The 24097-nt window shown below is 45.2% G+C and overlaps 2 protein-coding genes and 1 long non-coding RNA gene across 7 annotated transcripts; 2 read left to right on the top strand and 1 right to left on the bottom strand.

Moving 5' to 3' along the window:
- The first annotated feature begins 1 nt into the window (after position 1).
- On the top strand, positions 2-14927 carry LOC124412816. Its single transcript, XR_006929818.1, has 3 exons — positions 2-15; positions 11078-11093; positions 14677-14927. It is a non-coding gene; the product is annotated as an uncharacterized LOC124412816 (long non-coding RNA).
- On the bottom strand, positions 303-24063 carry LOC124412811 (dendritic arbor reduction protein 1-like). The gene is made up of 4 exons (XM_046892954.1): positions 22877-24063; positions 18325-19008; positions 15133-16662; positions 303-313 (listed from the first exon to the last, which is right to left on the bottom strand). The coding sequence occupies exons 1-3, from the start codon at positions 23319-23321 to the stop codon at positions 15191-15193; spliced, it is 2601 nt and encodes an 866-aa protein (XP_046748910.1). The 5' UTR covers positions 23322-24063; the 3' UTR covers positions 303-313; positions 15133-15190.
- On the top strand, positions 1568-5321 carry LOC124412812 (xaa-Pro aminopeptidase ApepP). Of its 5 annotated transcripts, none has more exons than XR_006929816.1 (7): positions 1587-1878; positions 2030-3163; positions 3620-3946; positions 4065-4195; positions 4259-4434; positions 4703-4877; positions 5268-5321. XR_006929816.1 is itself a non-coding variant. In XM_046892956.1 (6 exons), the coding sequence occupies exons 2-6, from the start codon at positions 2040-2042 to the stop codon at positions 4823-4825; spliced, it is 1881 nt and encodes a 626-aa protein (XP_046748912.1). In that variant the 5' UTR covers positions 1568-1716; positions 2030-2039; the 3' UTR covers positions 4826-4934. The 5 variants fall into 5 exon arrangements, 3 of the variants coding, with proteins under 3 accessions (XP_046748912.1, XP_046748913.1, XP_046748911.1); XR_006929817.1 differs by lacking the exon at positions 5268-5321 and adding an exon at positions 5013-5185; XM_046892956.1 differs by lacking the exon at positions 5268-5321 and having other exon boundaries at positions 1568-1716; positions 4703-4934.
- Positions 24064-24097: the final 34 nt, after the last annotated feature.

The following is a 24097-nucleotide window of genomic DNA, read 5'->3' as shown; positions in this document are numbered from 1 at the left end:
AAAAACGAGAAAAATGTCCGGTTTTATGATTCCCCAAAAATACGACACATTTTTGTGACGTCTTTGAGGCATAGGAACTCTTTTCGGCGTAATAAAACTATAGTCATAGGACCATGCGGAGACGTTCTCCGGGGATTACTTCTCGCTTTTTGCCAGGTGCCAATAGGTATAATGTTATGTGCCACTCCGAATATTCTAAAAATCATGGGCATAATATAACACGTGTGATATGAAATTTGAAGAACATGAAAAAAAATAATAAATAGAAATGTACCTTCAGCCATTTAGCAATCGTAATAGTATGATGATATGTCTGGGTATATTTTAGCAATGAGTTGTGAATTGTATCACAATCATACCATGATGTTTCGATCAAAGGATTAAGAGTGAACATCGCGTTAATTAGAAGCTAGAACTATTTTCTTTGCGTCGAGCGCGTCTAGGTATGTTTTGTCAAACCATGCGGCTCGACTGAATTTCGATTTATGTTTTGTAAAACTGTAATCGTGAGCATAGCATACGTATTGGATTTGTCTGGTAAGATCAAATCTTGCTATAATAATACGATAACGGCTAGTACGTCGTACTTTGGCCGCCGCGTTTCGTGCTTATATATAGATTTTTTACGTATAGATACGTATATTGTACAGGAACTTATTGTGAGTTAACTTCGAGGGAATATGAATTAATATTTGTGCTAAGATTAATTTCTACACTTTTATCGAGTTTTACTACAAGATGATGAGCGCCAATTTACCTCGTCGAGTAGGTTTTAAAATTTTCTTTTCTTTTTCAAGTAAACTTTTTTTTGTATAATTTTCACCATTTAGCTTATCGCAGACCAAAGATTTTATCACGAGAAGTTTGTAAGAAAACCGAAAGCAGTTTAGTCGGACGATGTTGTATTGTACATACATAGAAACTTCAAACAGTCTGACGGCGACAAATTATAACATTTCCAACTTGCTTGAATTGTGTAATATCTGATAATCTATCCATCTGCAATTTTTCGTAATCTGCAAATTATACCTAATAAATCTTTCTTCGAAACGCCGATTAAACTAATCCGCAGGGCTCATTTACTCTGCGATTGTTTCTCCTATACAAAACGTGTTTATCGATGATGCGTCAATCTGCTAAGATCGTCTTAAGTGACATGACACAGCTACAGTCGAATAAATTTTTTGTAAATAACCATTTCGTTATTATGCATACTTTTATTAATATAAAGCCAATTAGAATTTCTAGATTATAAATTTCATCTTTAATTTGTATTCCTTAGAATTCGAATAAAAAGAAATAAAAAATTTTATAGTCGAATTTTGCAGAGCGTTTGCAGTAAACATTCATACTGTACTACTGCATGATAGTAAAACAATTGCAGATGATTCCTTAATTGGAATTTAAGCACAGCACTCGTGATTGGATTTTTATGGAATCAATGTGAGTTGCGCAGCCGTCGGTGACGTTACACGTAAAGACAGCATTGTTTATTTTATTTTCTTTCAAACTATTATGTATAAGCCTCATAGGCCATGTCCCATACAGCATTGTACGTGTGAAGTCACAATAGACTTTGTAAGCCCATGTAAGCTTACAAGTCAACACCGCAGCCAACCTTGACGGCAAAATAGCTTGTCAGCCATTGTCAGTCAGGCATCAACGTTAATATCCTCTGCGTGACAACAGACAGCGCGATTGCAACAACGGTCAACGGTAATGTTTGGATGATAAATAGGATTAACGTTACATTACGATTGATAAGGTATCGTGTTAAAACCTGATCGGCGTGTGGACTCGGCCCGCAGGTGCTGCAACCTGAAACTGATAAACGTTAGCGTTCTGAATAGTGGATTATCTAACCTCAAAAATGACCGGGTACGAAAACGAACATCACGAAAAGTATTCAAGCTCGATTTCAATTTACTTTTTCTCACCATTCACCTGTCTTCTAATTTTTTGTGATTTACGTTACACTAAACACTGCAAGACTAACAATCATTATTAACGAGGTAAATACAATTTACAGAGACGGAAAAATGGTAGCCGGAAAAGGAGCAATCAAGCTGGCCAAGTTGAGAGACTTGCTGAGGACAGCAACTGTAGGTACGAACAAGAAAGGGATTGACGCCTATATAGTTGGATCGGAAGATTCTCATCAGTCCGAGTACCTGGCACCAAAAGATCAGCGCAGATCATTCATCTCTGGTTTCAGTGGTTCAGCTGGAACGGCAATTATAACTCAAGATCAAGCTCTGCTGTGGACAGATGGGCGATATTTTGCACAGGCTACAAAAGAACTGGATCCACCTGAAGCATGGACGCTGATGAAGGAGGGAGTCGTTGGCACTCCTACACAGGCCTCTTGGCTTGCTTCAAATTTATCCTCACAATCCAATGTCGCTGTTGATCCCAATTTGATAAGCAATATGGCGTGGTCAGCCATAAATGCCAGCCTCGTTGCAGCTGGACATAGTTTCCTACCACTGGAAAAGAATTTTGTAGATTTGGTTTGGGGATCAGACAAACCAGGCATGCCAGCCAACAAAGTAGTGGGTCAGCCCTTGAAATATACGGGAAAAACAGCAGGTGAAAAAGTAGAGCTATGCCGCCAAGCTATGAGAGACGAAAGTGTTACTACACTGGTTGTAACGGCTCTTGATGAAGTCGCTTATCTTCTTAATTGGAGGGGAAGCGACATTCACTACAATCCTGTATTTTTTGCTTATGTAGTTATTACGCTGGACAAAGTCCATATTTTCATTGATCAATCGAAGGTTACACAGGAAGCAAAGCAACAGCTTAAAGATGAGGGTGTGGACCCACAATATCATCCATATGACACTATTGGCATGTATTTGAAAGAAAGGAGTACTGCTAGTGACGGAAAGACTTGGATCAGTAACAGCTCCAGCTATGCGCTGCACGTTAGTTGTGGTTCAGGAGAGATTAATAATAAACTGCATACCAATATCACGCCTATTTGTGTAATGAAAGCCATTAAGAACACTGTAGAAATTAAAGGAATGAAGAAAGCTCATCTGAAAGACGGTGTTGCTGTTGTAAAATACTTGGCCTGGCTGGAAGAAAAGGTCAAGTCAAAGAGCGAGGAATCACTGGTTACTGAACTTTCTGGTGCTGCTCAACTAGAAAAATTCAGAGCGTAAGTATTGGTACACCCTTAATAAAATTTATTGCTGCATGATCTTGTGAAGTATCATTCATATCCGGATTGTTGCCATTGCCAAAATTACAACATATATTATGCAACACGTGCTTGGAAAGTTTGATTTTTGAAGCCTGTAGATAGTATGTAAAGTACCGGAAAACAATATTGATACATGCGCACTTTCAAATAACTCAATTTTACACGCTGTGCACCCCTCGGTGCATTTTCAATAAAATTTTCCGTGCAAATATTGCAGAAAATATCGTATTGTCACACGTGCGGATTGCGATTATCTGCCTTGTGTGATTAAAACACTTGCCTTTGGCTCATGCTGCGAGCTATGCTAGTTTGGATATTGCCTATTTTCTGTTTTTGTCACACGATAAACTATTATTGTCCACATATTTTAAACCATACTAATTGTATTCACTAAAAATTTCACCAAAATAGGGAACAAGAAGATTTCATTGGACCAAGCTTTTGCACAATTTCGGCGGTTGGAGCACACGGTGCTATTATCCATTACGCACCTAGTCCTGAAACAGACACTCCTATCAATGACCGAGAGTTTTATCTCTGTGATTCCGGTGGCCAATACCTTGATGGGACTACCGATATTACACGAACTGTGCATTTTGGATCACCTACTGCTTTTGAGCGAGAATGTTTTACACGCGTTTTCAAGGGACAGTGTGCCCTGGCAAATGCTATTTTTCCTACAATGATCAAGGGCAACTATCTGGATATTTTGGCACGCAAATCTCTGTGGGAAGTTGGGTAAGGTAGCTTACCTCCCAGTTAAGCAAAAAATTTAAAAAAATTGCAAAGAAATGATCCGTATTGAATTTTTGATTCTATTAGATTGACAAGATTTAATATATGGTTATGAAAACAGGCTAGACTATTTGCATGGTACTGCACACGGAGTTGGAGCATATTTGAACGTTCACGAGGGACCAATGGGTATTTCATGGCGTCTGCATCCCGATGACCCTGGTTTACAGATCGGCATGTTTCTCTCCAACGGTAAGAAATTTAGAATCAATTTATCAAGAAATTCAAGTAATGTAAGCCACTTACATCATTTAGAACCAGGATACTATGAGGATGAAAAGTTTGGCATTCGCCTGGAGGATGTAGAGGTCATTGTGGAAACAGCTACCCCACACAATTTTAAATCTCGGGGCTTTCTCACCTTTGAGTGTGTCACCATGGTCCCTATACAGAGCAATTTACTAGATAAATCTCTTCTCACTGATCAAGAGGTATGTATTTAGCCCATATTTTCCAATGATACTGAAGTTAGTCGCTGATCATCACAAAAGGTTCTTGAACCACGTTTAACAATTCTGACATTTGTCTACTGATTTAAGTAGTTTTGTGATGCAAATATGTATCGTCACCTAGCTTCAGTGTCATTATCTTCCAGTGTTCTTATTGGTTTTTTTAATGTTCACAAACCTCCGCTGCCCTTTAAAGAAGGGGAGGGACAGGGGGGGCCAGAAATTACTTCTGCAATTATTATTCTTATAGATTGCCTATTTAAATTGTTATCACGCTAAGTGTCTGAAAAAAGTGGGCCCTCTATTGCAAGGAGAAGCAAACCAGCAAGCCCTGTCTTGGCTGCAACGTGCAACAGTACCGATAACCAGATAACAATTGTTTCATGCAAACTACACTTCTTACAATGTCGGCATAAGGATGACATGTAAATACCAATTATTTTTAAATACTATATTATATTTCATTATCAGCTGTTCAAAACGTATTTCCATTCTAACTTTACAATGCTGAACAATACCCAGTCAATTTTGAATAATGGAGCACTAAGTATATGTACTAGGTATTATCAAGCCTACCAAGGACCATCAATACGAGCCAAAGTCAAAACAGGTATTATCATTGGAGATTCATATTCGTTGGATAATGACGCTTTTTTTCCCCAACATAATTTCAGTGGAAAGATTAACGGATATTGGTTCTAAATCCGAATCATCCAGGACGACATCTCCATGTATTAATCTGCCCGCTAAAGAGTTTCCCTTTCATCCTCAGGATTAATGGTATGATAATCAGCTTCTTGTTCTTTTTCCGTTAGGCTATATTCTTATGCTCAGACAAGTGCCTATAAGTACGATAATCTGTGCCAGATTTGTGTGACTGTGACTGAGAGTTTTAAAAATCCTCGATTCAAACGCAAATTAATCGAGTACCAGACTGCTGATTATGATTATTCAAAACTGTAATAGGATATTCGGTAAATAATGACCGACGTATTATGAAATCGACCCACTGAATTATTTGCGTTTGTGTGGATGAATAGAGGCCACAAGCTTGACTACCGGATCGGCGGAACAAGATAAAAATTTCCTTTAAAATCTGAAAAAACCTTACACTCACAGATCCATCCCCAAAAAATTTATACCCCCCTCCCTCCAATAAACTCACGTTACGCTCTGTCCCTGAGTCCGTCGGTAAAAACATGGTACAAGCCAAGTTCATGTAAGCGATATTTACAACTCATTGATTTGCTGCGAACCATAAAAGCGACTTACTAATCATGGAAACGAATCTAGAACATTTCTCTTGAACCGTGCAAGCGATTGGCTGATTTTACTATGTAGGGTAGAGAGAAGGAGGCTCAACTCTGCGCTACACGTGATGCTGAAACTCAAATAAATAGTAACCCTTCTTTTCGCCACTACGTGGCGTCCACGACGTTTTTCTTAAGTCCGTGGTTTTTCTCGATATATATGTGTATGAAACATCGACATATAGGTATGAAAGAACACGGTGCCTACCCCACTTCGAATTATAAATCCGAACATTATCTGCGCCAGCGCTGCTGTTGACAAGAATTAGAATTATTATTTACCAAAATTTCGGCCGCAGCTAGATGGACATGGGCTTGCGCAGCGCGCGGTGAAAGACGGAAGGGAAATTAACCACGACAGCCATCTTGGCAGAAAGTGTTTATGCGCCACATACAACAAACCAATATAACCCATCGTAAAACTTATCAATAAAATATTGCAACGTTTGTAATTGGTAAGTCACTCTTAATTTGAAGTACATACATAACCTGCTACTCAAATAATAGTCAGAAATATGAGAGGATACTTATATAAGAAATACACTTCTATACTTACCAGTAGTTGAATAAATATTTTAATACACGTTGTAATACTTCTTTAATAATATCTGGGAAAACATGACGTCTACGTGTGAACTGAATTGTCGTTCAAGACTGAACACGCATAGTTTGTAATTTATATATGGCGCGCAAACACTTCCTACCAATATGGCCGATCTAATATCTCATCTACTCCCCGCGAGGCTACTACCTCGCATCACTGAACTCTTCGCACCAACAAATGCTAGTTTGGGCTCCGTCCATAGTCCGTGACTTATATGTCTATGGTCGCTAGCGCGCAAAGTATAGGCAATCCTCTATCCAGTGCAGTATCTATGAGTATATATCAGTGATGGATACACATAAACTACGTTCCAGCGAGTGTAGCACTCGGATCAGAGTAGGGTTGGCGGTGAGCGCTGTCGCGGTGGAAATACCAACTTTTCACCCGACTCTACTTTAAAAAATTTCTACTCGGAGTCAAAAAAGCAATCGGTGTAAACGATAAGAGTGGAGTTGGCTTACTTCGGCGCTACGAACGGGATTGAACTTAGCTCTACACTACGGTCCGGGAAAACAGTCGAGTAAACCCGACTCTCAACCCGATTTGTACCCTCGGAGGAATACAGTCATGAAGGAAGCATGGCATACTTTAGAGAAGGAAGTAGTAGATCACGTCCCTCCTTTGTCTAGCAGGCTGTGATTGGTCAAGTCTCGCCAGCACTCCGCGCAATCACGCTCGTAGCATAGGGCGTTGGTGCCTGGGCTTCGCTGTGTCTTGTATTCTTCACTAATCGCTTGTATGTATGTATATACGCCTTATCTTATAGAAGATTTTGCTAGGCATTGATCGTTGTGTGAATTTTAATTTTTTTTTTTTAATTGAAATCATCATATTGCCAGTCCCTGAATAATCGATACACGTAATAACTGATACTGCCTCTGTATCAATGATTTTGTTTGATGCGGTCGTTTACTCATTAATGAACCATAAAGCCTCGAAAGTTCAGGGAAAAAGCAGATTCAATACCTCCATAATCCCCATACATTATTCGGATTATGTCAACTTACGATTAGTGCCTGGGGCATTTGATCACAATAGGTACGCTTCTGCCGTAGAAAGAGAGGCATGTAGTTTTACTATATCCCTCTCACTTGTCTACTCGAGACGTTTCTTCCAGTTTCTTCATTGTGATGCTTCCCTTATGTGTATATGTGTGGTCTAAGGTCCGTATCACCGATACGATATGAATATGTCTCTTACTCCCCCAATTTGGAGGGTGACCGGACTCCGCTAGCCCGTTACCTAGGTTCTCTACTCGATACCAGTTGATGGCGCCATCCTAAACAGTGCTTGTAAACCGTGAACTAATCATGTGTCAACAGGTTGCGTATTGTGAAGCGTACGGCAGAGTGAATCGATCAGGTTTGTATTTTTGAACATATAAATTTCGAATTAGATTAAATGGAAAATTAATATGCCGAAAGAGGGATTACAAACTGCATCGAGATGACTCAAATACCCACAAATAAAAAAATTCAATTAATTTGGAGATCTGAGTAAAAAGTACGCTACCTATACACCGTCAACCACAATTGATGACACCCGTTAAAGACAAATCATAATACAATTTTCCGCCGTTCAACATACTTATAATTATTTAGATTAACCCCATAACCGTCTGATAAGTGGACCATGACTGTGCTTTAACAGTAGGAACCTACTAATCTTTGCCATCAGAGTTGTTTGGGGGGATTAATAATCAATAGATGAAATAATAGTGAATATATTCCGCGCCCATTGGCATTTTTCAATGCGTTGCCGCAATTATGGCAGGCTCACCGCCTCAATTGAATAATTTCGATACGTAAATATTTCATGTATGTCCCGAAAGCAAGCTTAATATCCTATACTCATTACGGGAATATTATGTTGGTTGCATATCCACTCCAGCTTCTTTATCAATCACATTGTCAGACAATAACGAGAATAATCGATACCGTTCAAATTTTCATTTAAATGTCAACATTTATCATATTATAGATATATTATTTCTCAAGCAGGATGTATAGAACGATTCAAGTGTGAATGACAACGACTTCACAAGCATGCGTAGGCAATCGATTGATTATTGTTATGCGTGTATTTTAGCATAAAATTCTAACATGCTTATACATCGATTCCGGCCGGGTGAACGAATCGATTGAACGAAAATCGTCTACTTATTTGGAGGTGTATGATGTCGTATGTATCGCTCGAGTACCCTGAGCTCTTGGTCCCGCCCATTTGCCCTGTGAAAAACTCGAGGAAACCTATCATAATCAAAAGCAATACTTCTAGACTCTGCGTATACAACACATACCAAAATCGCACAGTTGCTTACTCACACCATCTGTCGTACCTGTGTTCAGTATGCATGTACAACTCACACTTATACGCACAGTAAGTATTTTAATGTATGTACGTACATTTTCAAACAACGGAGTGGGAGCTTCAATGACGCGGCGCATGCGCGCACTGAACTGCGTTTCATGAATGAACCAAACGGACGATCAACGGGCCGATCGACAGAACCAGCTAAGGAAGGACCGATGGAGCGAGAAAACGCTCGCATCTACGAACCGCCGGATCTGCCCACGCGGAAACTGCATTGCATGACCCAAGGTGTTCCCCGCCTTATTAGGGAGGTTCACCACTTTTGTCAAAGATCTTAGTCCGCGTACTGACTCGACCATTTTTGCGCGCACAAACGGTTTGCCCGCACAACGCTCGTGCATATTAACTTTCTTCGTTTTTGGTATTTCGTCTTTGTGCAGGCGAAATTGTGTTCAGGCTATTTAGTAGTCTAATACGATTACGAATGCAGCGCCGTACCTAGGGGTAGGCGAGCGTGGCGCCTGCCCAAAGTACCCTTCTGGGGCGTGGGGGGGGGGGGGGGGGGGGGGGGGCTGTTCCGCGGGAAGCAAGAATAAAAAATTTGTGCGGTGAGTCCCGACGCCTCGGGCAGCTAAAAATCTATCTTCCGTTTGTGCAGAATATAGATATGAATTCGAATTAGCTAACACATACGCGAGCGGCCTGTACTCACACTTGTGTGCTAAGCCCGAATGGGGTTCCACACTAATAGGGTTGACCGCATGATGGCATTATTATCAGTTGAGTCTTTCTAGCGTCTATTCTAATACGAAATCAATAAGAGAACCTGTATTGCTATTCTTTCCAACACCTGTCAAGTGAAGTTGACTGTCAACTCATAAAATTGTGCTCGGGAACTTGCGCTCATTTGCAAAGCGCGCAAAATTAGGTTATTCAAAGGTGCTCATACGCGAAAGAACGCCCTAGTGTGTAAAATCGAGCAATTCAGTTGTGGCCATAAGCCGACGTCGTTTTACCGCACTGTTCGGAATCGGGGCACAATTTACGCACGCTCCTCAGGTTTTGAAAACGGAACTTCCCAAGCAGGCCTCAGAAAAAGTATCTCTGCAACCGTGCTGAATGAAGTAAGAGTAAATACGTGCGAGATAAATTTTAAATTTATATCAGTGATTGTTCATATACATACCTATACAAAATAGTGTCATTTCGATAGTTGTTTTTCTTGTACTTCGACACGCGTAATCTGAATCTAAGAATTATATTCTCCGCAAATGGTCTCCTTTTCTGTTATAAATACTTTAATCGTTTAAACCGTTATGGTGGCCCAACGAAAAGAATGACAAACTAACAATTCTTGTCCTTGGATTTTTGACAATAATTGTCTCAAATCTTTAATATAGTTACCAATATCAATGATTGTAAAGCATTCGATGGCAGTGTGACAGACAAAGTGAAGCACTAAAGGATACTAGAATTATAAATTTCGATCGCAAATATTTCAGTAACTATTGACGTTAAAAAAGGCATAAAACCAGTTCCGTGGAAAATTTCAAGTCGAACAATTTTTGTTTTAAATTGTTTTCCGTAGCACCTATGTATTCGCTACTATAGTAAAATAAACAATGTAATTGTGTCCAACAAAAAACCGTACCATTTCAGGAACAAATATATTTTGGGTATAGGTTTCTCGCATCAATAAATATCCGAAAAATAAAAATAAATTTATAGACGGAACATTCATTCTGTATACCTACCGGAGTGTATTTAACGCACGGAAAAAATTTTTATTGGGATATTTAGAGCTGGGGGTGTTGGTCCTCTAACCAGTCCCAGGTGCCATAATCCGTAGCAGGTATATGTACTGCGGTGTGCAGCGCGACTATACCAAGGAAGACCGCAAGAGCCCCTGAGAGCAGTCTTTCATACACCGTGCGGGCAAAGGTGATGAAGCTCATTAAACTCCATATAATAATCAGACAGTAGGAAGGTATTGGTCACCGTCACTCGAAATTTAAGTGAAATTTAAATTTAAATGAGAGCTGATAAATATGGGCTTCCGAGCTATACATAACGTAGTATCTCTCCGAGAGCCCGTTTATCCCCACTTATCGTTGGTAATCCACACACTGCTCGTGTAGTATAGAGATGGAAGCTATGCAGTGTATATCTATCTATTCCTTACATTTTTCTCCCGCAGCTTTTAGCAATTTACTATTTGCGTTCCATCGATTCTCGTAACGTCCACAATTGATATGCATCCCTTAGACTTAAGAGCAAATTCGTCACGCATTGCGTGACCTCGGTTCACTCAATGCACTATACTGCTGCGAACAGCCGGTGGATCATTCTAGAATTTAGAGTCCCAAAGGGTAGGCCAGAATGTCACGGGGTGAGGTAGGGTAGGATAGGGTACGGTAGGGCAGGGTAGGGTAGGGTAGGGTAGAGTAGGAGCGTGGCAGCTTGGGGTTGTTAGCAGCAGGCTGCGTCGTTGCTCCCTCCGTCGGTCAAGGGCATTGGCGCCGCGTGACGTCACGCGACGCCGCAGTGACGCAACAGTCACCAGGGGCAACCCGCGGCCCTGGGCATCGTCGCCTGGCAACAACCCCCTCCAGCAAGCAACCCCTTACCGTCACCCTCGCTATACCCCCAGGAACGCCGTCGTGGATTTGCTATCGCGGGTACTTGCGTGCCGTGCAGGTGTTGGGGCGCATCCACATGTACAAGCTAGGCATGTATACGGAAAGACACCCGCGTATACTTGTGCATAGCAGAATATATATACCACCACGGACACGTGCCAGTTCTGAATGAATCTCCTACCCCGCAACCCCCTGCCCGCTCCCTCATGACCCTAGGTCGGACGGGTACGGCGTTGAGTCGCAAATTCGTTGTACTTCATATCCCATCACTCACATACATGTATACATAATGTACAATACATACTCGCTAGTTAAATTTAATTTCATCAATATATTATACTAATTCAATTTACGAGTTTACAAGCGAGTGTACCATTTTCAAGGACTTAGATTTCCAACCCTGAAATAGGACCTTTTTTTCTACTTCAGATCATCAACCATGCGTCGTTGGAATCGTTTATGAATGGGTTTTTTATATTCTGTATCGATTGACTTGACAGCGTAACGCGTCCCGGAACGGAAGACAAATACGAACAGAGTTTCAATAAGTAACACAATGTGTGCAAACTAGTCGGTTCAAACCCGGGTTGCATTCTTTAATTCGGTAATTCTTTAAAATGCCGAATGCAACGGCAAAGGAACGCGATTGCGGACGGCCGGCCACTTTCCACAACCCCCGACTAACTACCGACCAGCTGGGTAAGAACACAACGATTGTGACGAAGCAACAGGTTTAACCGCGCTGCCGGGGTGTGGCTGTGGGTTTCGACTCTCGTGATCCGAGATACTACCGGCGCATATACGCATACTCGCCTACATACCTATATCTATAAAGTACAATCTTCTCTCTAATTGTATGGTCAAAGTCGCCCTTCGGCTCCCCGTGGCACTGTCTTCGTCTCTCTGATGATCCCTACACAACTGGTCTCCGAGCAAATCACACTCATATATTACTAAATTGCAGCAATTCGCCAAAGGTTGATCATATCTGAGTTTAATAGCCAGAAACGGCACGAGCCATGTGTTGCGCTGCATGCATAAGCGGTGTGCATTATACGGATGCGCAGCGTATACAGATATTGTAGGGACTTATTGTTAGATAGGCGTGAGTCCGATGGCCCGTACAGCACACGTCGTCTTAGCCTTTGGGCGAGAGCAGGCGAGCGCAAGTGAGAGGCGCACGCCTCGCGTCGTGGCGGAGGAAGCTGCCGGTCGGTGAGGCGAGGGACGGGGGGGACGTCGAGTGGGCGTGGGAGGGATGGAAGGAGAAGGGACCGCGAACTCTGGAGGAGGTCTCATCCCAGTCCTGGGCCTATTTATAGACGTGTTCTCACAGCCTTCTCGTCCACTTCTTGCATCTTGTCTTATAGGTGGGACGCACAGAGTCCTACACCCACCTACCTACATGTGGTTGGTTATGTGTATGCATGCTATACGTGGTCCATGTATTATCACACAATTCCCATCCCGCATCATCTTGCAGCGCTTCGGACCCTACCGTAGTCATTCCAGATTCAACTGCTGCGACCTCAGTTTCGTCCGCGTTCTATTACTCGTAGAAGGGTATACCTTTATCCGACAGCGCTTTTAACCTGTAACGCATATATTTATATCCATTGCATGCATGTACCATTTATGTATACCTATATTTACTTACCTCTCAGGCGCGTGCGATCATGTGCAGGTATTATTCGTTCCGAGGTGGTAGCCAATGTGGCTATTGGGAATTGAGAATTCGGCAAAATGCGAAATTGTTGTTATAATATTTAATTACAGGGCCAACCATTCGTTACTGCACATGGGGTCACATGAATCCTACCTACCAGTAAGAACATCTCATTTTACCTGGAGTGCTCGTAAACGGGTCTCTATCGATCAAGGGTCAGATAAAATAAACAAGCAGGCAGCAAGCTGTGTCCAGTTTGAGATAGAGGGATTGATGTGAAATTCAGGTAAAAGTCAGGTGTTCCCATTCGCACTCGTGTTTTCCCCATTGACAGTAAGGAATGGCCGGCGCTGCATATACCTGTAATTAGGCCGTGAAAATAGGTATATGAATGATGTTTTTACGCACCGTTCGAAAGATACGAATATCGAAATAGAGTAGAATTGAGTAGAAGCCCGATTAACTGCAAGACATTGATTAACTGGGCGTCGGATTATACGTGCATGTTTTTTTATCGGTATTTGAGGATATTGTGCTGAATGATACGTATACGATTGGTTGAAACAATTCCAGTGCTTCATTATGAAACGTGAGTAAAGAGTGTGCCAGAAGAGTAAAAACTGGTTTATCGGTTTGTGTAAGATCTTAGAAATGTTGTTTGGTTTGGGAAATTACGAAATTTTCCCAAACCAAACAATCGAGTATGAGTGATTTTCGAAATATGCTGTAAGTATCCATTCGAGTTTGAAAATATCCGTTTAGTCTAAACGTGAGAACATGTTGACAGATTTTCTTAATCAGTAAAAAATTTATGTGCTTTCGGACTGACTGTACCACCCGCGCTGGTTCCGCCTATCCAGACAATCGAGATTCTGCTGTATTTACAAGTGTGGATGCAATGAAAGACGTTGAGGAATGATTGTTAACTTGTATTTTTTTCTTGTTAATAATTATCGTGGAGGCGTCCGTATTTTGACGATAGCGATTGGGCGACAAAATATTACAAATAGATGGTTTTTTTTCGCGTCCGTTGCACTCCAGAGCACCATTACATTCATTTATATACTATATAGCTACATAATATATAATATATAACGATAGAATAATATCATTTGTAAAAAATTATCTTGGTAATATTATAATAGTAATAGGTACAGTACGGTATCTCTTTTTTTTTTTTGTTTGTTTTTAACAATTTTCCCTCAATTTTTAATGCAATTTTGCGAGTTGCGTTACATATATATACTATAGTAAAAATTATTATTATTAATGTTTCACCTTAGCAGTACGTCGTGTGTTAATAAATAGATCAACATATACATAATATTAATTTGATTCTTATAATCAACAATATATAATTTTGAGAACGTATATGCCGGGTAACATTTTACAGAGCTCATTATGCAACGTATATTCGTATGTATACACATAATATACAGACGCACCATATATTAGATGTATCTACGTAAATATATCATACACATATAATTTCATACCTACAGTGTGTGCGTATCGATACATAGATATGTATGTATCGATTGAGAGTAATTACAGCACGTGGTGAGGTTTCGAGAGGCATAAGAGATGAATGGGTGCGGCGGGTCGCCTGTACATGGATACATACATATAGGGTCACGCTCGGAACGGACGGACGGTATACAGCCACCGGGAAAACGGGGAAAAATCATATAGAGATGAGAGGAGACGAGACGAGCGATTTCGATAGAACACTGAGGCCGGGTTTAGCGTGTCCGGCAACACGGTTTTGCTGTATCAAGACCTCGTAATCGTAGGGGGAGGGCACGGTGATTGGCAATGACAATGTAATTTTTATAAAAAAGATGAAAGAGTAACGATGATGATGACAATGATGACGATAGCAGTAATAATAATAACAATAATAGTAATAATAACAATAATAACACTAATAATAAAATACTAATAATGATAATAATAATAATAATATTAATAGTAAAAATAAAAATAATGACAATGACAATGCGAATGATAATAATAACAATAATAATGATAACTATGAAGAATAAAAATCAAATCAGTCGCGTGAGTATGTAGGTGGAGCGAGAGTACAGCGATATTTAAGGGAATAAGAAGAAAAGGAAGAGAAGAGAACGACAGGGAAGACAAGACTTAAAAATGAAAGTGTTTTTGGGATGGGTATTGAGGATGAACGCATGTATCGCGCTTTCTACTGATTGCAGGGGGATGATGTGTGAGCTTGGGGGTGATTGCGCGACGCGTTACTACCGGCGTTCGAGCTCCCGGCGTTAGAACCACTGCCGGCGGAGCTCGAGGCTTCGCGCTTTAGCCTTTGCTTTAGGTGTACCTTCGCGTGGCGTTTCTTCTCGTCGCTCCGCGCGAACTTTCGTCCGCACTGGTCGCAGCAGAACGGCTTCTCACCGGTGTGGGTGCGTACGTGGGTAGTTAGGTGGTCGCTCCGTGAAAAGGATCTCATGCATATGCGGCACTGAAACGGCTTTTGACCCGTGTGGATGCGAATGTGTCGGGTTAGCTCGTCGCTCCGGGAGAACCTTCGGTCGCAACCGTCGACCGGACAGGCATAGGGACGTTCGTGGACCGGCGTCTTGCTCGGCCGGTTTGGATACTTTCGCGGTTTTACGGGGACCAGGCGGAGCGGTAATGCGCTCTGCTGATAGACCTGGGACAGTATCTCATGACCCTTCGACGTGCTTGGGTTGTACTCCGCGAGTTGTACGCTTCCGGTCGCTCCGTTTCCTCCGCCAGTTTGCTGCTGTTGTTGTTGTTGTTGTTGTTGTTGCTGCTGCTGCTGCTGCTGCTGCTGTTGCTGCTGCTGCTGCACCGTTCCGGTACTGTAGCCGCCTGGAGTTGTGGACGGTTCCTGCTTCAGCGTCGGTTCCTGGTGATGCTGTTGCTGATGATGGTGTTGCGGATGGTGATGTTGGTGATGGGAAAGTAGGCTCGAGTCGTAAGTTTCCTCGTGGGCCGTCAGCCAGCCAGCGGGTGTCGGCGTCGAGGTGTCGTGATAGCCGGGTGGTGGCGGGGGTTTCGATTCGACCTGGAGTAGCTCGACAGTCTCCGCCCCGTAGGGAGATGCGTGGAGGGAGGGGTGGAGGAAGGGTTGACCGGTCAGGTTCAAGGTCGGCGATGGTAAGCTTCCCCAGAGTTCGGGGGCCACGGTTTGCTGTTGTGACTGAATTGGGTTCAGGGGTGAGGCTTGAGTACAGGTAGCTGTGAAAATCCCACGGTACGTCAGAGTCGGTACGTTGCATATGTTCGCCGGGGTGTGACTCGTTGCAGGTGCTCCCGTCGGCGTCGAGGAATGCGGGGATGAGTAGAGGATGACACCGCTCTGAAGTACCGCGTTGCAACGCTCGGCCTCCTCCTGGGCCACGTGGTGACCTGTCGCACTTCCTCGAGGCGGCGTCGTTCCTCCCGTCGTCGCGTCCGAGTCGCATCTCAGACCCGTCGAATTTTCCGGTTGCTGGTGATGATGTTGCTGCTGCTGCTGCTGTTGTTGTTGTTGTTGTTGTTGTTGATGTTGTTGGTGGTGGTGGTGGTGGTGGTGCTGCTGATGTTGGTGCTGATGGTGGTGCTGGTGGTGGTCTCGATTACCGGCTGTCGTCTCGTCGTCCTCGACAGCTGCCTCCTCCAAAGAGAGGTCTTCGCCAGCCAAGCTTCCTGGAAAATATAATATGTATTCGTGGTTATAGCGAATTCTCTGTATACAGCGCGCTATCGTTGCTCCGGCAGGAAACATCGTGATATAAGCTCTGGTACATATATTTATCACGAGAATATAGCTTATACAGACGCCCCTGTACGAGTCCCTCTCACTATCACTCAACTGCATCCTGCCTTCACTGCTTCCTTCCTATCCCAACCGTAATGAGTGCGTGCACGATCGGTCTGTTAAATCACGTTTATGTTCAAGGAAATTTCAAAATACCGGTCGTGCTACTCGTTGATCGTCCAGCCGTCGGCAGCGAGCGCGCTGCTACATCAGGCTAGGCCTCTCCGCGTGTATAAAAAACTGATTCTAACGCGAGCTCCCTGTAGCTGCGAATTTCGAGAATCATATTAGAGGCTAGTATCGGAATTCCGAGCTGCGGCATCATCGTGTATACATGTATAAAATGAGAATCTACTATTTGCAAACGGTGCACGTGTTCCGTGTACTGCGACGGGAGATAGCTGGGTGTAAACGCAAGGAAACCGAGTATGCTGTAGAGGGAGGGCTAGTGACGTAAACGTACGTACACACTAAGTTTTATTAATCGGAAAGTTGAAAAGGCGCGCAGCAGAAGGAACGAGGACGAGGGTGAGAGGATGACGCAGGGGTGCTCGTGGTGCGCGAAAGCATGAATGAACCAACGGAAGGTCGGCGAAGGGGGCGAGGGAGGAGGAGGGTGATTCGGGGAAGTGGTTGGTAGGGCGCGAGCGAGGGCTGGCGGGGAAACGAGTCGGTGTTGAATGTCGGGGTCGTCGGTATTGATCCGCGAACGAGCGTTGAGAGCAGGCCTCGATATGTTGAGCCTTTTCTGCTATCTATGCAATACGTCACAAGACCGGCGCGGCGTCTGCGTCGTCGTTCACCTAACCATGTATCCACGCGCCGTACGCGCCCAGGTACAATACGGACGATTGACTGACAATCGCCCGACCGGCTTGCTTCTAATGCATGTCCGAAATCCCCCTTGTTGTTTCGTCGATGCATGAAAACTCCCCCACACGATGCCCCACACCGGCCGGTTGATGACCACCGATTCAATCGAGCCCGCAACCCGCGGCGTTCAGTCCACAATGACTCCTAGCATAGCCAGTATATAATATTATATTGAGAGTGGCCTTATTCGTCTGTGTTTCGGACGCATGATCTAGCACGGTTCACAGACGTTCAATTGTCGCCGGCAGAGAAAGACCACCAGGTACCGAGTTAACTGTTTCGTGAGAAGCACAGGTTGACGGTCAACCTCTGACCGCAGGTCGGTGATCGGTGGCATTCGAATCGTACCAAACCGCACTGTTCTCCGGGTGTCGTCGATGCTGCCGCGCGCGAGCTGATCTGTCAAGGTGGTTCACCAGCTACAATTAGACACAGGTGCTTACTGATCTTAAGCCTGTGAACCGAACATGTGTATCTACCATACGCGAGCGGTGAAAGTGAAGGACGACAGTGCCGGATGATGCAGATTATACGTGTCAACAGCTACCTAGGTATACCTGCAACGTGGGCACAATATCGCGGGGTTGCAGTTACGAAGTTGCGAAGTAATATACAGCAAACCTATACAGCAAACTATCGACAGTGTCAGTTAATTTTGTCATATATGATAAGTGTACCTGAAATGGGAGGAGGTTCAACGAGGGCCGAGGGTCCGAAGAACGAAGGAAGGTCGCTGCTCGTGGTAACGGGTGTGTTGAGGTCGCCGGGCTTGTCCTTTTCCGCGGTGTCCCCGAGGTCGTCCCTGCAGCTGGAAACGCCAACGCACTCCTCGTCGTCGTGGAGGTGTTGTCGTCTCTCCGTGAGCTCGTTACCGGAGGCAGTTTCACACGGTGATGACGGGGTGTCGGTGAGCCGAAGACGCTCCTCGGTATGGTGGTGCTGATGAGTCTGATGGTGCTGGTGGTGGTTGTTCCTGTGGTGATGGTGGTGCAAGTCGGCAGGGTTGTCACCGGTGGTATGATGCGGCTGCTGGGGCTGGAGCGAGACGCAAGAGGCGAGGGAGAGCGAAGGCACCGGCTTACACGACGAGACCGTCGACGTCGTGGCCGCGGTCGACGTCGTGCTACCCGAGGACACGGTATTGTATGCGAGGCAGGCGTCGAAGCTTAGCTGCACCGCCTGCAGATTGAAGGTTGCGTGATGGTGATGGTGATGGTGATGGTGATGACCGAGAGGCGGCGAGGCCAGCAGGAACGGGCTGGTCGCTGCGTGGGGTTGCGAGCCCACCACTTCCATCCCGTCCATCGTCATCCTCTGCAACGGCTCCGCGGTATCCTCGCCAGACGGACAGGTATCCTCTCCTGTGTTCGTATCAACGTTTAACGAAATTATTATTATCGTAATTCCGTTCCTTCGTTTTCTTCAAAATATGTATATTCTATGTATATATTCTAGTTTATATTCGTACAGAGTTGCTTCACCAACCGTTGATGCGCGCGCGTCGTTACACGGTTATCATTTAGCATATTCAGCCGAATAATAGTTTCCCGTTGGTTTTTGCTTTTACGCGCGGCGTATCTGTTTGACAATGGTTATGTAGGCATATACTTGGCGTGCACTCTCTCTTTTCTCCTTCTCTTTCTCGTTTCCTTTTCTATTTATTTATTTTTTTATTTAATCATTTTTTTTTTTTGTCTCTTGACGGTGCTCATTTGTCAAACGTAAGCGCCAGTATAAACAATCGGCTCGTCGAGGCAGAAGACATTTACCGTCGAACGTCACAGTTGCGGGTAGCGGGGGTGCGATTGATACAGGCAAAGACGACAGCACGGGTGAGATTGTGAGAACAGTTTACAGAGGCGCCGTTGGAGCTGGTGTTCCTTGCGATTCGGAAAATTCGAAACTGTATCAAAACAGTCTCCCTGGTTCAACCACGAGGCGCATAACGTTTATTTTCTTGTCGTTGACACTCGGCCGTCCCACAACACGTCAAAGAACGTGGGCCAACCCCTTGGGCGGCCCGATACCAGCAGGTAGGTTGATTGGATATCCCGCGTGCGGAACAACAAGTTCGTCCTTGCGCGAGAAGAAACGTTTCACCGAAGATATCGCGTAGGTGTACCCGCAACAAGTTTAATATACCAACAGGCGAAGGTGATAACAAGAAATAAATTTAAAAACATAAAAAAAAAAAACGTATTTTTGTTTTGTTTTTTTATCTTGAAACAAGTGCAGTCTGTAAAGGATATCCAGGAAGTTTATCGCGTCAACCCATATGTGTATACTGCCGATATATTAAAATATACGTACGTATGTATGTTCTTATGTATATATATGTACATGTATATATATAACGACACGTATGAGTGTATAACTGCGCGCGTATATATATAAGTTCGTATGTAATGTATACGGAAGAGCACACCGCGTATACACAAGGTACGCGGGCGTCTTGGGTTTGCTATACGGGACGCGCGATGCGTGGGGGTCGCGCACGGACTGAGCCGAGAGCGCGGCGCGCCCCGTAGTTTTATGAATGGACCGCGGAGACTGTCCCATATTTGGAAGCGTCGAGCGACCGCCAGCCAATCCCCGTTCTCCATCTCTGCCTGTGTGTGCGTGCGTCTATCGGTATGTACGTATATGCGGTATGCCTCCTCCGCACCCTCCTTTGCCACCCACCGCCCGGCGCTCTCGCCTGAACCGTCGCCGTCGCCGTCGCCGCCGTCCGCGCGTCGTTTCACCCCTTGCCCCGCTTCCCCTTCCCCTTACCTCCCCGCGCCGCCCCGCCCCGCCCCAACCCCCCCAGCCGCCGCTCGCAGACCGTTCGCCAGTGACGTCGCGCCGCGTGACGTAGCGCCACGGCGCGCGCTCGCTCCTATATTGCGTGGGCTTGCGGGGCTTATCTTATAACTCACGCATACGCAAGCGCGCGCGCGCGCGAGTCCACGCGTCCCTTCAACTCGTTTGATGGCGTTCTACGCGCCTACCTAGCCGTGTGTCTTCATACCCGTCTGAGCGTGCATATAGGTACGAACGCTGCATAACGCGTATACACGATATACACGATGGATAATTTACACACGTCTCTCCGCGCTCGGTGTGCGGTGCCTACATATTTATTTGGATATGCATCGGCGCAGGTTAGGTATGATATTGATGTATGAGTGGCGGGCGTCATACGGATACAGAGCCGCGGTGGTGGTTGTCGGTGGCGAGGTGACGCGAAGGATACGCGTCTGCGTCGCGTAGCGTCGGTACCGCGCACGGCGGTGTTGAAGGAGACACATCGGCAACCACCTGATGCCCTATTTAGGGTCTCTAGTCGACGCTCGGCGTCACGCACAGCCGCCACGCGCCCGCAACTTGGTCCAGCCCGTCCCGTCCCGTTCCGTTCGGTCTACACCGTTTCGTCTAAACTCGACTCGACTCGACTCGGCCCGCCCGTTGCAGACCGCGTAGGTATAACACGTACGCCGCCCGAGAGTCCAGTCCAGCTTGCGTAGCATAACAAAATCTAAATTTACCCTGCACGATGAGTATAGGTATACCCTGGTGGGCGCGATCTATTCGTGTACCAAGTCGCGTTAGGTTTGCGCGGGCGAGCTACTATTTTCAGCCGCCACGCAACCACCTGAGACCAACATCCCTAAATACCAGCGTGACACGCCAATATCAAGGATGAGTCACCGCGCCGCGTTAACCGCGAAAGCGCGTTCGACGTCTTGCGATTCTGTTTAAAACACGATCATTGCCAACTACAGGTATATGCGATTGTATGAGCTTGGACGGAGAGAAAGAGTAACGAGGAAGGAAAGAAAACATACGTACCTACCTACAACAACCGCCGGCATCGAAAATTTTGCCTCTAATTCATAAAGATGATCGGTAGAACATAGGTACACCGCCGCCTTGTGTCGTTTAAGCAATTATTCCGGTGCGCAATTTTTTATAGTTCAATCGGTAGTCGGTAGATGTTATCTGCGCCACGCGTATAACCGCGCATGTGACGCTGTCTGTAACTACGTCAGAGAACCACCGAGTTACACCGTTCGTATACCACCGTCACTTTTTCTTATCGGGTTGCACCGTACGTAAATTGACGCAAAATCTACTTTTGGTCAACAGCCGCACTACACCGATCTGCTATAAAACAAATTATAGCTGCATCTGGCTCGTAACCTCCTGCAATCAGCCACGTTATAGGTATAAGTCAGTTTAATCTGTTGAATAAGCTGCAGCAGATCGCAGGTTGCCACGGGGTATTTATTCACGATTTCCACACACAACAAATTCTGCACAAATACGGGGGTCAGTGTGATTATTCGGAAATGATTTGTCTACCTGTAATAGCTAGCAAGCCTCGTTTTAGTTATACATTGAGCTGAAATTGATTTGGCCAACATTGCATTGATTTGACCATTGTATCCAATATCTGCATGTAGAAAAACCGACAGGTTATACTGCAGCACAGAATATTGCTGTTTTGCCGCGGCAGTTCAATAAGTGTCGTTCGATGATGTGACTACGTCGAATTCACTGTAGGTTAGAGTATAGTTAGGTGGCGGGAGAATACGTGACCACCCTGGTTTAAATGCAGCCTTGCGCCACCTCAGAGAAATATTCTGCGAGATCTCTGTCCTTTCGATGAAGAACAGTATAGGTACGGGGTAAAACCGCGGGAAAATCAATCTATGTTAAACGATGGCCAAAATTAACGGTTGTTCAGTTTTCAATCGGCCAATAACCGTGGTGACGATGCATTAGTCTGCCGAGTTATAATTTGATCGCATTATAGATGCAAAAAGTGACGTTTATATAGTTAAGCTTCGGAGCTGAAAAATCTTACTTCTTCTGCTACTGATCTGATAATTTTTCCCCGAAAATACCAACGCTAACACGTGCCTCAGGTACTCCTCGTCTGGCGTTACTCGTCACTTTTTAGAACCCTGTTCCACGGAACTACTATTGCTACTACATAAACCTGACACTTTTATCAAGTACTTCCGCGCACGCGCGTCGGGATGCAACAGGTACCGGAAGCAGTGAACCTTCCTCGGAGCAATGATGAATGAGCAAGTTAACGGATAACCTCGCGATAGCGCAAATCAGGTGCGGTTAAGTGGGAAAACTGACTGGTCCTTTCGAAGAGCGAGAGAGTATGGGGTGCAAGAGAAAAGTGTTCCCAAGGAAGTCTGCCGGGCACAAAACGAATCCTTCTTTGCTCACCTGGCGTGGGATGATGATGGTGATGATGGGGATGGTGGTGCGTGGAATGAGGAAAAGTTATCGCCGGTGGTGGCGGTGGGTAAACGGCACCCCAGACACAGGAAGTAGAGCCTGGTGGGACCTGTTGCTGTTGCTGTTGCTGGTGCTGCTGCTGTTGCTGCTGATGGTGGTGATGATGGTGTTGCTGCTGCAGGAGCTGCTGGACCTGTGCAATGTCAACAAACTCTTGCAGTTCACCTTCACCTTCGGCCTCGGCGCTTTCGGACTCGCCTCCGGTACCCTGGTGGTTGTCGCGCAGCCGCGAGTTGAGGACCACCGCTTCAAGACCCTCGGACTGAACCGCGAACGAGTGCTGGAGCTGATCAAAGTTTGGTGCCGTGGAGTTCGGATCGTTGTAATTACTACGGCCTGCGGTGTGTTCGCGACGCATCGCGAGTGCCAGCATTTTTTTACTCAACTCGTCGCCCTCCCCCTAGAGATTTCCGACGCAAAGAATTTCGTTATACACGCAGTATTATCCGGCACGCCGTAACGCGCTGGTCTGGAACACGGGGCGACACTGGACGCCTGGTTCTTTACCAGGACAACCTTTCTTGTACTTTGCGGAGGATCTGGCGGGGCACGAAGTGCTAACCGAATAGTTATTTGATGCACTGGAACACTGCACATGACACTGAGGACCATTTATCAGCATCCACTTTTCGCGACCCCCGATCACAACTCAGCACACGCACGTGAGTAGAATCGAACGGATGGGAATCACATTTACGTGCACAATTACACGCGGAATGATTAAACGGTATAATAATCCAGTAATCCAGCTAATACGGACCGGGACCGCGGATAATTCAGTGTATTCGGTGTACAATATTTCTTTTGTAATACAGTGGTCGTGGTCGCGGTCTCGGTCTCGGTCTCGATCGTCGCTTCCAGTTCTTCCACAAGTCAGACAGTCAAGGCGGCACAGCAAAGACGAAGGTAACTTCTCATCCCGCACACGTCCCGGCCTAGGAAGCAGTTGTCCGGGTTGAGGTACGCAAATTGTGGCTGCGTCGTTGTCGGTTGTCGGTCGTCGGTCGGCGTTGTTGAGTGGTTGAGGAGAGCGTCGTGGTCGCAGGGGTTCGCGGTGGTCCGCGCGAGACGCGAGACTAATAAAGTGGAAGCGAGTGAACGGGCAAACTCGGCGAGCGAGCGAGCGAGCAAGCTAGCGAGCGAGCGGGA

This window comes from Diprion similis, chromosome 12 (assembly GCF_021155765.1).
Source record: "Diprion similis isolate iyDipSimi1 chromosome 12, iyDipSimi1.1, whole genome shotgun sequence".
NCBI lineage: Eukaryota > Metazoa > Arthropoda > Insecta > Hymenoptera > Diprionidae > Diprion > Diprion similis.
The sequence above is the reverse complement of the archived record's forward strand: the minus strand, read 5'-3'. Positions and strand labels throughout refer to the sequence as shown.

Excerpts from the sequence above, each read along its gene's own strand:
- LOC124412812 (XM_046892955.1), top strand. Across the intron at positions 3,164-3,619 it reads CAACTAGAAAAATTCAGAGC|GGAACAAGAAGATTTCATTG; the intron begins GTAAGTATTGGT and ends TCACCAAAATAG. Across the intron at positions 4,435-4,702 it reads CTCTTCTCACTGATCAAGAG|ATTGCCTATTTAAATTGTTA; the intron begins GTATGTATTTAG and ends TTATTCTTATAG.
- LOC124412811 (XM_046892954.1), bottom strand. The coding sequence starts at position 23,321 with ATGCTGGCACTCGCGATGCGTCGCGAACACACCGCAGGCCGTAGTAAT. Across the intron at positions 19,009-22,876 it reads CCATCATCATCCCACGCCAG|GAGAGGATACCTGTCCGTCT; the intron begins GTGAGCAAAGAA and ends ATACGAACACAG. Across the intron at positions 16,663-18,324 it reads TGAACCTCCTCCCATTTCAG|GAAGCTTGGCTGGCGAAGAC; the intron begins GTACACTTATCA and ends TATATTTTCCAG.